General features: G+C 38.1%; 1 protein-coding gene across 2 annotated transcripts in view; it reads right to left on the bottom strand.

The window, feature by feature from the left end:
- Window positions 1-17,500, bottom strand: part of LOC115220369 — a 171,797-nt gene that overhangs the window by 141,451 nt on the left and 12,846 nt on the right. Inside the window, exon 2 of one of the 2 annotated variants that reach the window (XM_036510115.1) lies at window positions 9,268-9,324. The exons of the other annotated variant lie outside the window; for it this stretch is intronic. Within the exon in view, the coding sequence (XP_036366008.1) occupies window positions 9,268-9,324 (57 nt within the window). The remainder of the gene's footprint in view (window positions 1-9,267; window positions 9,325-17,500) is intronic. 2 annotated transcript variants of the gene reach the window in all.

Raw genomic sequence — 17,500 nt, 5'->3', positions numbered from 1 at the left:
TTAACACAGCACTAACAACAATAACAACATAACCCGTGTCTCAACCCCCCCCCCCTTCACAGCAAAGTCTCTACCGCTAACAACAACAGCATCTCAAACACTAAGCTAGATCTACTATCTCTACTGCAACAGTTATTAATGGTAGTTCCCCAAAATGAACGGAATCTACCAAGAATTAGCAGTAGTAGCACCGTTAGCATTTCAGAGACATCTTCCTGGCGTCTTTGACCAACAGAATTGCAGAAAAAAAAAAAAAAAAAAATCAAAAAATCTTTGCGGTATTTTTTTCTTATTCTTTACATTTTAAGTTTAAATTCCGCCGGGATCAATTTTGCCTTTTAACTTTTCGGGGTCGATAAAATAAAGTACCAGTCGGGTAGTGGGGTCGGTGTTAATCGACTGTTTCCCCTCCCCTGAAATTACTGGCCTTGTGCCAAAATTTGAAACCATTATTATTACTATTATTATTATTATTATTATTATTATTATTACTATTATTATTATTATTATTATTATTATTATTATTATTATTATTATTATTATTATTGTTGTTGTTGTTGTTACATTTCGTCCATCTTCACATTCTGAGTTCAAATTCCGCCGAGGTCGACTTTACCTTTCATCCTTTCGGGGTCGATAAATTAAGAACCAGTCAAGTACTGGGATCGATGTAATTGACTACCCCTCCCCACAAATTCCAGTCTTTTTACCTATAGTAGAAAGAATATATTATTATTATTATTATAAATGGTGGTAATTGTGGGGATAATGATGGTTGCAGCAGCAGCAGCAGTAGTAGTAGTAGTAATAGCAGTAAGGGTGATTTCAGAACGGACGCAGTGAAATCACCCTTACCCGTCTTGATGCAGCAGCAGCAGCAGCAACAGCAGCAGCAGCAGCAGCAGTAGTAGTAGTAGTAGTAGTAGTAGTAGTAGTAGTAGTAGTAGTAGTAGTTGTTGTTGTTATTGTTAAGAGTGATAGTTCAACTTCATCTGGGTGCAGAACAATTAAGAACAAGTGAAGAGCTAAGTAGGAAGATAATGTGGCCGTAGGAGAGAGATGAGCGGCGGACGCTGCGATGAGGAGAGAGTGAAAAGTGTCGGTGTGGAATGTTTGGGTGCATCGATGTGTTTATGCTGGGGCGGGTTAATGTGGTGATGATGATGATGATGTTTTATTAAGTCAAAAGGCAAAAACAGAATCTTCGCATTGTGCCACACACTGCAGCAATGTAACAGAGAGAAAACAACACAAACCACTAAACAATAAATAAGTAAATAAAGAGAAAAATGAAGTGATCGGATTACGGATGTGGTGAATAACGGGCGCCGAGCCAGTCTTTAGCTGTTGTTAAACAGTGTAACGCTGTTGTAAAAGTCTGGTGGTGGTGGCGGCGGCTTTGTTATTGTTGTTGGTGGTAGCGATGGTGGGGGTATGGGGGGAGGAAGAGACCGACGGTTGGTGATCGAGGTTATGACAGACGTACTACTTCTTACTGTTTAACCTTGGGTCAAATCCTGATTGTGCAGACCTATGATCAAAGGCGTTCCCACGTGACCATCCCGTCCTTTTAGAATGACATTATCTAAGGCATTCTATTCTTTTTCAAGGCGACGGGGGTCTCATTTATTAATATTCATCCCACAGCGATTTCGAGATGTCGTATCTGTTGATGCGCTGAAGTTGTATCTTTTATAGATTCGCAAACGGGACCAGGCGTGGTCGTCATTTGAAAGTGTAGCAGTGCTTCATTCCCGGTCAAGTGTAGATCAAGAAGAGGCACTTTGGTGTCAGGAGTGTGCCAGCCGCTCAGAGCTCTCTACCAGTAGTAGCACAACGAAGTCAGTTGAACGTTCACTCTTTTCTGATCAGTAGGTGATGAGTGGAAAGCAGGAGTATGAGCGACAGCGTCCGGAGTAAGAATAGTTCGAGGCATCGATGATGATATTCCGAACAGCTTTCCAGGAGTCGCAGATCAGCATCATGAATAATTTACAAGCTTATGACTTAAGATAAGCTTTACAGGTATTTTAGTACAATCAACGTGTCTGAAACGTAGAAAGACGAAACTGTCCTCCACTTATTGAATGTCAACAGATTTATCTTCTCTGGATTTCTGTCAAGGGGCTGATTTCTCGAGAAGTACATTTCTGCCATCATACTAAAAATTGACTCGTCACGAAGGGGAGAGCTAGGTAGTTGTCCTACACCTGGTGTCCGTTGAAACAAAGTAGTGTGTAAATCGGAAATGAAAGCTTTTAGGACTGGGCCTTATCTCTTCAACGAAACACGTACCTCCGAAGGTTAAAGTAGAGCAGAATTACTGCACCGCATCCGTACATTTTATGGATAAGAGTGACAAATTGATAAAGGAATACTCGATGTCCAAACATTCAAACATTAAATTGGCGCAGCAGTCTCACATAAGCAGGAGGTCATACCAATAAGTGTTGAAAAGTCTCAAGTCTAAGCGAATATCATTTTACATGTGTACAGCAATTAAAAGCGGATGACGAGAGCAAACCAGCAAATTACTGCACGTGGCTTCTGAATAGCATTGCTAAAGGTGAGCTACACCCATTCCGGTACGTAATGAGTGATGAGGCATGGTTTCATCTCTCTGGCCATGTACATTCACAAAACACACGGTACTGGGCAATGGAGAATTCTCACCCTGTGAGTAGTCACTTCACAAAAAAAAAAAAAAAAAATCGGTGTTTGGCGTGGTGTTGCAGGGACACGCATCTTTGGACCGTTATTTTTTTGACAGAGGAGGTCTACATGAACATTTTAGATCAATCTTGCACTCAACTCACTGAAGATGATAGACAGGTCTACTTCTTCCAGCAGGACTGGGCGACTTGTCACAGTTCTCTAGTGTCTATGCAGCGAGTTAATGGGATATTCTCCGAGGAAAGTAGTTTGGAAAAATTTGTGACCACCACGTTCTCCTGATCTTTCAACGCGTGATTGTTATCTGTGGGGAAACTTGAAGAGAACGGTGTAGCAAAATGTCCGCATATAATGCAGAAACTGAAGGAAAATATCACGCATGTGGTTGCCGTCATCGATGTCACTGCTTTAGGCCGGGTGTATCTAAACATGGTTAGATGGACACAACTGTGTATTGATATCGCAAGGAACCATTTTCAAAATTTCCTATAATAGTGAGTCCTTTCCAGTACTGGTATATTTATTTCTGTATTTGCACAATGCTACGGAACCTGGGCTATTTTATCGTGCGCCACCCTGTATATATGCATATCACTATTATTAGCAAATATTTGACTCTAGGTGTGGAAATCGTCGAGGATTTATCAAATAATTTTAAACTGCCGCAAATCTTTGCATATTATAGGCGCAGGCGTGGCTGTGTGGCAAGAAGCTTGCTTCCCAACCACTTGGTTCTGGGTTCAGTCCCACTGCGTGGCACCTTGTGAGTGGATTTGGTAGACGGAGACTGAAAGAACACACGCACACACGTCCGTGTGTTTGTGTCGGTGTTTATCCTCATCATCACTTGACAACTGACGTTAGTGTGTTTACGTCTCCTCAATTTCGTGGATCGGCAGAAGAGACTGATAGAATAAGTACTAGGCTTTAAAAAGGCAAGTCCTGGGGTCGATTTGTTTGACTGTAATTATGCACATGTGTGAATAACCAAATGAAACTTGAAATATGAAATTTCTAATTTCATATTTTGATATGATAAAAAGGTATATGATATAATATGATAAACAGATATGGAGTAAAAAAAAATATAAATGAAGACCGAATGGAAAATGTCATTGAAGAAAAAGAGGGGTGAGGATAAGAGTGAGAGAGATAATATCAGAAGGATATAAAAATAGGGGCGATAAACAGAGAGATGGACAGAGAGAGAGAGAGAGAGGGGGAGAGAGAGAGAGAGGGGGGGGAGAGAGTGAGAGAAGGACAGAAAGGGAGAGAGATCATTGTTAGAAAACAGCAGAAAAAAAAAGACACAAATGTGAGACGTCTCATTGAATAGAATTGTTTTCAGATTAGCGTGTAGTTTAAATTCTCCAATAATAAAAGTATAATCAACACCGCATTTTGATAAAAGGAAAGTTTGAAATTGGAAATTATAAGAATTTCACAGTCAGCGAAAACCTTAATAACTGTTTTATACATTAAGATACATCATTTTCCCATGAAGTTGGCTGCGAAACGATCGCAATCTTATGGATATCTACAGGTCAAAAATATATTAATCACACACCTCCTGACTTTCTTTATATTGTACTTACATATATATATATATATTCATTATACGCACTTTAGTGAGTATTGAATTAAAATATCTATGTACATACACTGTTGAAAGGCCAGTTACTGCGATATTTGTCTTGAGATAACAACTCTTATCGATGTACAGTATGAAATATCGAAGTGAGACGAAAATTCGTCTCAGTAGCGACTTGTAAGAATCGCAGATGCATTTCGGTTTGGAGGGGACTTTTCAATGGTGCGTATTTGTGGTCATCCACATGTTTGGACGAGAGTTTGTCGTCTCCGCAACAGCGAACAAAACATTCCTGATGTTCTCGCTGGCCGCTGATGACGGGATGAATTTTTGTTTTCCTTCGATGTTTTTTTAAAACCGTACATTCATAAGAGTTGTTATTTCTGGACAAATATCACAGTAACTGGCCTATAAATAATGTACATAATCAAGTATGATGCATAGATGGATATATGTGCGTGAGTATGTGTGTGTGTGTGTGTGCGTGTATATGTATACATATCTATCTATCTATCTATCTATCTATCTATCTATCTATCTATCTATCTATCTATCTATCTATCTGTATAAAATACATACATACATTCATGTATATATATATATATATCTATATATATATATATATATATATATATATATATAATACATACGTACATTCTAGGGGAAGTCAAACATTATCTGCACTTCCGCCAAAACATTATTTAGGTTGGCTGCAATGCCTTCAGCGCCCCTGTCCCAAGAGGAGGTAACCTTGTGGTTACACAACCGAGGTTTGACCGTCATCTTTCCAGTTTTCTTTCTTGTGTTGCAGAATAAGTACAACCGTTTAACTGGCAATGTGCACCAAGGAAGTGCAGAGATTAATGATCCAATTTCTTTGTTCAGAAGATGTGCCAGGAGTTGAAGTTCATCGCAAGCTTTCCGTGCAATACAGAGACAGTGTTCTACTGCCCATAAGTGTTTATGAGTGGATCAAAAAGTTTTAAAATAGCTGGACAAGCCTGATGTGCGAAAAGAGAGCAAAACACCCATCAGCCTCCACCACTGAAGATTCAAGAAATTCGAGAGATAGTTCTGGCGAACCGGCGAGTGGCCATCGATGAGGTGGCATGTTCTCTTCAAATTAGTCATGGTTCTGCATCCGAAATCATCCGTGACAGGCTTCGATTGCGTAAAGTCTCTGCAAGCTGGGTGCCAAGAGAGCTTAACTAAGAGCATAAGCGCAATCATGTGATCTGTCAACGTTTATTCGACAGCTATAAACATGAAAGCCAACTTTTTTTTAGAGAGAATAGTCACAGGAAAGGAGAACTGGGCTCTTCACTTTGGACTAGAATCCAAAAGGCAGAGCATTGAGTGGAAACACCCAATGTCGCTAGTGAAAAAGAAATTCAAGACTCAATCTTTTGCAGTAAAAGTGATTCTAATAGGTTTTGGGGATGCAAAAGGGCCTATACAGGAACGATCCCTGGAAAAGGGGGGTCTACAGTTATCAGTGTTGGCTACAGTGGAATGTTGACCAACAAACTGAAACCAGTTATTCGCATTAGACGCCGAGTTCAATTGTGAAATCAAGTGTTATTGTTGCACGACAATACACCATAATCGCCCACATCGTTGAAACCATTGAAAAATTAAGTTTTGAGTTGCCGGAACACCCTCATAAAATTCAGATCTCGTCTTTTCAAACTATTACCTCTTTGAATCGCTCAAACTTCCTTTACGAGGTCATCGGTTTACTACGGACGAAGAAGCACCGGAAGCAGTGCATAAATGGCTGCGCGAACAGTTGAAAACTTTCTCCGACGTGAAAAGCAAACTTGCGGGCCGCTGGAAGAAGGACATCGAAAAGAAGAGGAACTATGTCGAAAAATGATGTAATTATTCAACCCTTGGTTTTGTTTTAATAAATTACAGAAACAAGACTACGTATAATTCTTGACTTAACCTCGTGTGTGTGTGTGTGTGTGTGTGTGTGTGGTGTGTGTGTGTGTGCGTGCGTGTGTGTGTGTGTGTGTGTGCGTGTGCATATATAGTTTTCTACATTTCTTTCTCTTCGCTATCTTAAGAACTTTAACACTATGAAGTTGTCACAGAATTTAATGTTTGATAGACCACATGTAGTGTTTTTTCTTTTCTGCTTACCTTATCCATTCTTACACACACACACACACACACACACACACACACACACACACACACACACACACACACACACACACACACACACTCACTCACACACTCATACAAACACACACACACATAATATATTCAGTTGCTGTTTTGGATTATTAATTAGTTAATATTAACTAGAAATTAATATAAAAGTTCGTACATTGGGCAAGAACTTTAACAAAGCCGAAGAATGTTCTTATCAAGATTTAGACTAGGTTATAAGCGATGTTATCGCGAATCAGGTTTCTCTAATGTACACTGAATATACATCATCCAAGCGTAAATCAAACGTAGTTGCACGACATAGAAATGAAAATAAGCGTGAGAAAAATAGCTCCTCTGCTAATGTTACATTTTGCGATGGTAGTGATGGTGGTACCGGCACGACAATGACGATGACGACGACGATGATGATAAAGATGGAGACCGATAAAGAAATTGATCATAGATCTGAAGATAATAGGTGACCATTTAACAGATGACCAAAGAGATTGTGTTAGTTTATTCAAATAGCAACGATCATTAGCAATGTCTTGTAATCTATGGCGTATCTCGATCGCGGTTGAATACATCATCTTGTAACGGCTGATTGGTTGGAACTCAATCTTGTTGAAATGGAAAGAACTTGAAAGACTATTTGAAGTCGGAGAGCTGCTTCATCAACTAATATTGCTGCTGTTGGCTCGTCTTCAGAGGCACGACTGTTACTTGAGAGAAAAGATAACAACAAATGTGTGTGTGTGTGTATAAATTACAAGGGTCAAGTCCTTCAAAATCTATAATTCTTATTTTCTATCGCAGATTCTGGTTCATGTTCCCACCAATTTCCTGTTATTTCAAATATCATTCAGTCTCTTGGGTAGCAGTTTGGGTGTTGTGCCAAGTACACCAATTACCACAGGTATAACTGTTATCTTAGTCTTCCATAATCTCTTAACCGCTCTGGCAAGATCCTGGAATTTCTAATTTTCTAGTTTCCCTGTTATCCTATGGTATTGCAAAATCTATGAATTTACACTGTTGTATATCTTCTCCTCTGTAGTTATATCTGATCTTCTAGCTTCAATCAGTCTTTATGGGGAAGTCCTTCAAAATCTATAATTCTTATTTTCTATCGCAGATTCTGGTTCATGTTCCCACCAATTTCCTGTTATTTCAAAGGCACACACTCGGCTAACATCGCAATGCACTCTTTTACCTACTCAGTTATGTCTGCGCTTACTCTTTGTGCAAGCTTACTGCACTCGTTCAAGAGATGATTAATACTTCTGTCTCCTTTCCTGCAAATTTTACATTTGCTGTCTGACCGAGGTTTGTCGATTTTTATCGCTATCAAATTTGCCCTAATGGCTCGTTCCTGAGCGGCAATAATAATTACTACTAGACTATCCATAACCCGTTGGGTCACTGACGGTTCAGGTTATAATACATTGAAGCTGATTTCAACATTGCATTAAAATGAGAGTTAATTTTATGATGATTCAGTTAAATATTTCAATTCGTTCGTAAGGTTTTATTGACTATTTACGGTATCTAATAGGAATAGAGCTTCTGGGATTAACTTGAACTCCAGTAAAAGCATCTATTTATGGCATATGTGCACACTTCTACAAAAATGCAAAAGGAATTGTTATAAAAGGTAAACATAAAATTAATAGAAAAAGTTTTTAGGGTTATGTTACTTTCGGAGTATTTTCCCATTATGCGCTGTTTTGGCTATTTATGAAGTTACTAAGAACAAAATGGGTACCTCGGGAATCCGTGGTCCAATTTACGTGAAACTTGTTTCATTCCGTTTGTATTCACATTTCAGGGGTGCCTTACTTTCAGAGTATTTTCCCAATGTGCGCCAGTTTGGCTGTATTAAATTACAGACAAGCACGCACGCACACGCGCAATCAAGCAATCACAGAGTTTTAGTAGAATATAGGTAGATAGATTATTACTAGGACTGCGAGGTGGCAGAATCGTTAGCACGTTGGATAAAATGCTTAGCGCATTTCTTCTGCCTTTACGTTCTGAGTTCAAATGCCACTGAGATCGATTTTGCCCTTCATCATTTTGGAGTCGATAAAACACTATCAGTCGAGCACTGAGGGTCGATGTAATCGACTAGCTCTTACCTTAAAATGTAAGGCCTTAAAATGGAGAGGAAGTTGTCCGGGACCACGGTGGAAAACTTCCTCCAGATTAATCCGGAGGAATTGGAAAAGATCGCATACCAAATTCATTTACCCAATAGAGTGGATCTGCATGTTGTGGTTGAGGGCAGAGAGTCATGGTTTCACTTAAAAGCTTTCTGTCCTCAACAAAAAGTTGAAGACAAGAGATTCTCATGCCGTCAATGCCCTTGTCTCAACGGCAGCGGAACAACAACAGCAGCACCAACACCAACACCAACACCAACAATAGTAGCAACAGCAACAACGACACCCACAGTAGTAGAACTTAAGCGTGCCACCCAGGAAACCAAAATCCCCTTCTATTAATATTCCGATCTCCCCACCCTTTTCAAACACACACGCAAACATACCTCCACTCGCACCTGTCATAAGATCTTAACGTTCAAATATTATCTTCCGAGGAGAGGAGCCTAGCAAATCAATCAATCAATCAATCAATCAATCAATCAATCAATCAATCATATATATATATATAATATATATATATATATATATATATATATATATATATATATATATATATATATATTTAGAGGGATATATTATCCGGGTGGATACCGCGGTGGCTCTCAATTATGTTCCAGGTTACGGCTAACTGTATCGATTAGTATTTAACGTCTATGACTGTTATGAGTTGTTACTCACGCTGTAAATTCCTCCGATGGTTAATTCCATGTTCGCTTCTCTGGATGGTAATATTATCTGGAATGTATATTAGCAATAATTATAACGATATAGAATATGGAAATTGTTAATCCCCCAAATTTATTTCCTTTTATTTTACAATTTCATACACCATATTCTTATGGTTATTACGGCCTACACGTGTTTCCACTGCACAGAGTATGGGCAGTTGCAAGCGCAACAGGGCATAATTTTCAGTGTAGCTTCGTTCAGGGTCCATCCACCAGATAGTCTTGAAGCAAGCTGTATATATATATAGCCTCGGGCCAACTAAAGCCTTGTGAGTGGATATGGTAGACGCAAACCGAAAGAAGCCTGTCGTATATATGTATGTGTATATGTTTGTGTTTGGCGCCCCCAACATCGCTTGACAACCCATGGTGGTATGTTTACGTCCTCGTAACTTAGCGGTTCGGCAAAAAAGACCGATAGAATAAGAACTATGCTTACAAAGAATAAGTCCTGGGGTCGATTTGCTCGACTAAAGGCGGTGCTCCATCATGGCCACAGTCAAATGACTGAAACAAGTAAAAGAGTATTTATATATATATATATATATATATATGAATTGTACAACAAAAAGATGGAATAAACAGCCTTTAAATACAAATTTGTTTATTTACAAATTACAGCATCTGTCTCCGTGCAGTGGCGACAGCTGCAGATTTCTGAGTTTTCAGTCTCAAACCATTACGTAAATTATTTTATAAATAATTACATAACCATGACCCAGCAGCAGATGTACGCCATCACTTCATCAGGTAGGTTGCTTTTAAAGTGATTCAAGTCGGTTTGGCTACCAGCATCAATTCTGTTCGAATTGATTTCATATTCAGTGTAATGATACACTTTTATTGGCTAATGAATGATGTGAAAATCATTTTCGCTATAAATCAATAAATAAAAGAGTTATTAGCAATAAAAGTTTGAAAAGTTTGATAATTTTAGCCAATCGTAAGCTACAGACACATTCATGCCTGTATCCATAGTAACAAGCGGAACACGAGTTCTGCGAGAAAGCACGTGTTGACAAATATATTGAAACCATTTGTTTTACCTGTCTGTGGAGAATTGAGCATGTGAATTTATGAACTGGTCAACAACATGTTTGTTTTTTTTAAATATTTAATTTGCAACGTGTTGTTCATCGCATTTGCATTAAATGCACATTGGATATTCAAAACTAATTGTTTACTCGTTTCTTTTTGCCATTGAGGTGGTTGTGAGGTGTGCTAAAAATAACAGATAAATAACTTTTTTAGATAAATCTTTTAAATTAACATAAACATAAATTTGCACGAAAGAAAGTTGCCGGAGAACTTTTATTTAATTCTTCCAAATATTTCTGTTAAAGTCTGTATTGAAAACATTTGTGGGGGGAAATTGTAATGTGTTTATCGCATGTAACCTGTTGTTCATCGCATTTGCATTAAATGCATATTGAATGCTTAAAACTACTTGTTTACTCGTTTCATTTTGTCATCGAGGCGGTTGTGAGGTGTGCTAAGAATAACAGCTAAATAAGTTGTTTTTTTTAGATACCTTTTAAGTTCGTGCTATCGCATTAAATGCATATTGAATGCTTCAAACTACAAAACACGTGTTGTTTACAAATATTGACAACACGTGCTATTTTCAGGATGCTGTGCTCCAGCATCGCCGCAGTTAAATGACTGAAACAAGTAAAAGAATAAAAGAATAGAAAAGTCACGCACAAAATGACAGCTTCCACATCCTGTTTACTGACTGGGTGAAAATGATCAAATTTTAAACCTCTATAACTTTTTAAAAACAATTTTCTGGAAAAAGTAAAATAACTCCAGCAATTCAGCTTGGAAAAATATATTAATGTGCCAAGTTTTAAAATTTTCGATAAACTTTAATTTTTGAAATGCTGGCAGCCAAACCAACTAGATTGCTTTAAAGTACTGCTGAATCACATTCAAACTCCTTTCTTGTATATACCTTTGCATAATTAGCTTTCTCTCTTTACAGAGTAGCTCATAGATTCAAGTTGATACAAGTTAAAATACCAAAACTATGTATATAGTGGCAGTAAGAATATAAATATAATTTTCAAAAAAAAAAAAAGAAGAAATTCGTTGATAGAAGCGAAAAAAAAAACAAAAACAAATTAATGCAGAAATATAAATCTAAACTGACATTCTGTCTATTTCTGTTTTTTTATCTTTTTACTTTATTGTAAAGGTTTTTTTTTGTCTTAAGACATGGACTCGAAGTATCTTTTATTTTTATTGTCAGTAACTGTTTTCCTTCAAATGACCCATTTTCATTACTCCCAGCATGATATCTACTTGCTCTGCTCGAAAACCTTAATTTCATTTATTTTTGTTCAGAAGAAAGTCTTTTGATAGTCAATGAGATTCTTGACGAACATGAACGTATTAATTTGCCATTACCCATTTCTACATACCGATATCCATTCACTCAGAAATATTCATATCCAAATGTGCGCGCGCGCACACACACACACACACACACACACACACACTATCTTTTCGATATATTTACTTCTGCTTTTATCACCAAGCTCTACACAAACCCTACTTATGCACTCTACAGAATCCAGATACGTGTACTTACATCCATGCCCACATATACTTCCATGCATTCCAACTATTGGCAAATCTTCTCGTGTTTTATCTTTAGGTTAGATCAATGTTTTTACTCCCAAACATTCCTTGTACTTTACTAAATTTTTGTGTCTTACCAATGTGTATTCATTTAAATATACCAGTCATTCATTATATGAAAATATTTTAACTGCACTTTCTAGCAAATAACATATAACCATTATTTGATTATAACTGACACTTCAAATTACTATAATCATTATGCGATTATGATCGGTACTTTCAAAGTATTATAATCATTACATCATAGATATGAACAAGAATACTAACTTGTCAACTTATTTTGATGTACATTTTTGGTGCAATAAAAATATCAATATTATTTTGAACCTTGTATAATTTTTTCTAAACTCTAGAAATGAACTTTTTATCTGCACTTTCTTGCAACTGATGTATAACAGTCATTTGATTATTATTGGCACTTTCTAATTATTGCAATCATTACATCGTACATGTAAACAACAACAACAACACTAACTTGTTATTAAAAGTCAGCAACTTATTTTAAAGAACATTTTTTCGTGACAATAAAGATATCAGTATCACTTTGAACATTCTATCAGGTCATCCCATAAGTTCTGTCCGATTTTACCTTTTTTAAGATTGAATGAAATTTAATAGTATTTTAGAATGTCTAATGGAATTAAAAATTATTTTTATGCATTTGTGTACATTTAAACTAATTAAATATTATTTTACAGAATAATAGAATAAAAATTTCTTTTATTAAAACCCTTTCTAACATGGAAGTATCCAAAAAGCATTTGAGGCACATAATGCTTTATGAGTACAAAAAAAGGAAACTCTGCAGCCGAAGTGACTCGAAACATACACTCAGTTTATGGGAAAGAATGTTTAAATGAAAGAACTTGCAGAAGATGGTTTGCAAAATTCAGGAGTGGAGATTTCAGTCTTGAAGATGAAGATCGAACAGGATGTCCAGTTGAGTTTGATGATAAGCTCCTTGAGGCATTACTTGAAAAAAATCCTGCATTATCAGTTGAAGAATTGGCAATAAAGCTTAGTTCAAACCATACAACTGTTCATCATCATCTTTAACAATTTGGAAATGCTCCTAAACTTGGAAAATGGGTGCCTCATCAATTGTCTGAAAGCAACCGCAAATTCCGAGTTGACATCTGCTCTTCTCTCCATTCTCGCGAACTTATTTCAACTTTTTTGGATAGACTTGTGACTGGTGACGAAAAACAGATCTTCTTCGAAATGTTAAACGTCGTAAACAGTGGCTTGGTAAAGGGGAAAAAACTCAACCACAACCGAGAAGGGAACTTCATGGGGAAAAAGGTTCTTCTCTCTACCTGGTTGGATTGCAAAGGAGTAACTCACTTTGGATTGTTACTACCTAATGCAACAATCAATGCTCAAGTCTATTGTCTGGAATTAGAGCGTTTGAACCAAGCTTTGAAGAAAAAAAGACACGCTTTAGTGAATCGAAAAGGAGTGACGTTTCATCAGGACAATGCACGACTCCACAAAGATCGAAGAGCTTGGTTGGGAAAAAATTCCTCATCCACCTTATTCTCCCGACGTTGCTCCTTCAGACTACCACTTGTTGTGTAGTTTATAGAATCATTTGGGGGACATAATTTTTGCAAGCCTGGAGGAGGTCGAAACTGACGTTTCAGAGTTCTTCGCTTTGAAACCAAATAAGTTTTACATTGATGGGATTAAAAAGCTTGTAAATAGATGGAAGGAAGTCATAGATAATCAGGGAAAGTGCATTGATGACTAAATTTCAATTAAATATAACATTTGATCACTTGTTTTCTGTATTCAAAATTCGGACGGAACTTATGGGATTCTAAATAACTTATTTGAGGACTATGTTTAGGAATTTTCAAATGTAAACAAACTACTTAGTAGGACGCAGGGTCCTTTTGATTAGAAATTGATCGTTTAAAATTTAGCTAATATTGAACGTTGAAATTCTGTTAAAATATCAAATTTGTTTGAAAAATATATCTATCATTATATTTAAATATAATTATGTTTGTAAAAGTTTATGTGAGGGAGATGGTAGAAAGACAGAAGTAACTTATCATGAGGGATGCAACATACAAAGAATTAGATTGGGAAATGTTAATAAAGATGAGATGAAAAGTATGTCTATATTATATTTTTGATTTTATATCTTACAAATATATAATTATATAAATATATAATTATATAAATTTAGAAAAGTGTATTTATGTGTATACAAACATTGGTAAACTTTTTCTGAGTTATCATTCAATAGATTGTGCTAAGAGAATAGGGTATGAAGCCAGAATTAATCTTTTACGGATCGGGTGGGGCATTTGCTACTCGATTCCAAGCAGATGTAAGCGTTTTTGCAGTAATACTTTGCTTAAGTTTATGGGGCGAACGGTAAACGGGAGAAAGGGTAGACTTCTCCGCTACCTCGATGGTCTGTTGCAGCTCTCGACTGGGAATGTGGAGTTCTGGGAAAGACCAATAAGAGTTGACGAAATACATGAAGCGATGATGGATTGCATGATAGAGACATCACCGGAGCTGGATGGTCTGCTTTACGAGCTTTATTGTCAAATACCAGACTTGTTTACGGGCCTCTTATCAACTGGCAGCAAAACGGGTAAATTTCCAGTCCTGCGAATAGAATTGTGGTGTTGCTGAGAAAAGACCCAAACAAAGGGAATGATTTTAACAAGTTTAGGTCAATAACTCTGATAAATGTAGATGTCAAGTCTGTCGGCCTTTGTTGTCGATGGGTGAAGCGCAAATATATGCCATGCCATACAGATCTGTCCTTGACAACCTTTATCTCACATTGTACATCATAAAAAGGTTGAGTAATCAGCTGAAAGCTTTCGATAAGGTTGACCATCAATAAATTTGGTAGATGTCTTGAAGGCGGCTGGTTTCGACGCCGTCTTCAGGGGATGCAATGCATTGTGACATTTACTCAAGATCAGAGTAAGTGGACACCTGTCGGAATCGCTCAGTATAATGCGATCAGATTGTCAAGGATACACTCTCCCTCCTCTTTTCAACGTGTTGACTCTAGAGGCATTACTGTCAAAGTTTTTTTAACAACATCCGCGAGTACTAAGATGCGGAACATCCGTGTTTGCATATACGCATGACGTCACCGTAATAGTTTCGGCCATCAAACACATCGAAATAATCGGAACTACACTATGGTAATATGAATCTGTGATAGGAGCAAAAATTAAACGGAAGAAGTCGTTGGACCACCTGGAAAAGCAGGTCCATATCGTCGAACAGCGTCGTTAGGCACTGGACGGACCAGTTAAATTGTTTGGAGTTTAGTTTGCTTCAGACCTTCGGATAAACAAGACCTAACGAGAAATGACGAGCAGAGTGTATAGCCTTACCAGAAATAGGGCGAGAGGAAACTATCCCTGAAGGGTTGGGCCTACATCGCACCCATCATCAACTACTGCCAAAACATGACCAAACGGGGCGCTTGCTCTTTTGTTAATTTGTAGAGAGGACACGTCCCGCTGGTCAGACAGTCCACTTGATGTCAGCATCCGCTGAATGGGGGATTGGAGATGTGACTGATGGTGTGCAGACATGCGCGGAGGCTACGACATCCCCAGCGTTTCCTAGACTGTGAGAAGGATTGACTGCTGTTTGTTTTATATGGAGCTTTTCCGCAGCTTGTTTCTGACATACCTGCTGTCCTGAATCAATCGCAGAATTTTTGACACCTTGAGTACTGTCAGGCGCTCACACTAAACAGTCAGAAATGCAGTCGGTGGATGTTCCACTATAGAGTTGTTTAGAGGATTAGCGGTGGGTAAGAGCGACGATGTCTTCGAGGAAACTGGGCGTCGACAAAAATCAACTGGCTGGTCTTTTCCAAAAGGCTTTTGGGCCGGGGTCAATAGATAATTTCCAGAAATCTTTAGCCGGCAATGCTACTGGGATAAACTCTATAGGCATTGCCGGTTCGGGATAGACTCTACAGGCATTGCAGTACCGTCAGCCGCATCTTTTCGAGATGCGCACAGAGCAAAGAAACCGTCCTGCACTCACTCGTTCAGTGCTATAGCAATACTGACTTGAGAAGTTATGTCAAACGCCTGCTATAATGTGTAGGTCGGATCTGGCTATCGACCGACTTGTGATGATCGTCCCGCCACATTTCTTTAGTGGGGAAGGGCAGGTAGTTTTTCTCAGGCTATGGCGGAAGAGGTTGTGCGGTGGATAAGACAAAGGACTCAAGATAGACACGTTCCTTTTCAACCAAAGCCTCAAAGACGTTTTAAAATTCCATTTGAAAAGGAAAGTGAGGATTAAGAAGGAAGAGAGGAGCACTTGCTGAGAAGAGAGGAGCACTTGCCGTAGTATTCCTGGTGAGTACAAATTGCTCAGCGGCATTCAAATTCTGTCGAGGTCTACTTTGCCTTTCATCCTCCCGGGGTCGATAAAATAAGTACCAGCGGAGCACTGGGGCCAATTAATTGACTTAATCCCTCCCCCATAGCTTGTGCCAAAATTTGAAGCCAATATGATTATTAATTTAACGTTTTTTTTTTGTTTCTAATTGAATATTTTTATATTTCTTTCAACTGAGATTTATTTTTTTCAATGTAACACCCCCACTTTTACTCTCTCTCTTCGGTGACCTTGTAGCAAATGAAGAAAACGTCATTACAAATGTTCTCCATCCGTCGCCCTTTCGATAATAAAAAGAAATCGTTAATATTATAGTTGTTATTATTATTGAGTGTTCGCAGTACTATTTAGGGAATATTGACACATTCTGTTTACTGCAGCAGATACAGTCTAGTCGAATGCTTTCTCAGCTCCTGCTGCAATATAGACTAATGTGTAGAACGATGTTCATGTCTATTACAAGAATAATCTGGCAAAGATAGAAGGTCTACGGGATTTATTATGGAGGTGGCTTTTTGTCATGGTGATGGAGTATAATCAATCACGATAGTATCAACAGAAGCTTAAAGAAATCATACAATAGATTTATCGTACTCTGATATATATATTTTATTCTGATCGTGTGATGTAGTAAATCATGATGATGTAAAAAAATAATAAACCGTGGAGATATGTGAAGTGTATATTGATTGGCTGAGAGTATCAATAACTAGGGATGGAATTGCCGGGACTTCGGCTCTTCGTTTTTATTGTTCCAGGTTCAGCCCCACTGCGTGGCACTTTAGGCAAATGTCTTCTACTATAGTCTCGGACCGACCAAAGCCTTGTGGGTGGATTTGGTAGACGGAAACTAAAAGAAGCCTGTCGTATACACACACACACATATACGAGTGTGTGTGTATGTGTGAGTATGTGTCTGCGCGCGCGCGCGTCTTCGTGTTCGTGTCTGTATCGGTCCCCCTCAACCGCTTCACAACTGGTGTTGGTGTGTTTACGCGTCCGTAACTTGGCGGTTAAGTACCAGACTTAAAAAAAAGCAATGGAGTCGATTCATTCGACTGACAATTTTTGAAGACGGTGCTCCAGCATGGCCGCAGTCTAATGATTGAAACAAATAAAAGATACCCACCATC

This window comes from Octopus sinensis, linkage group LG16 (assembly GCF_006345805.1).
Source record: "Octopus sinensis linkage group LG16, ASM634580v1, whole genome shotgun sequence".
Classification (NCBI taxonomy): Eukaryota; Metazoa; Mollusca; class Cephalopoda; order Octopoda; family Octopodidae; genus Octopus; species Octopus sinensis.
The sequence above is the reverse complement of the archived record's forward strand: the minus strand, read 5'-3'. Positions and strand labels throughout refer to the sequence as shown.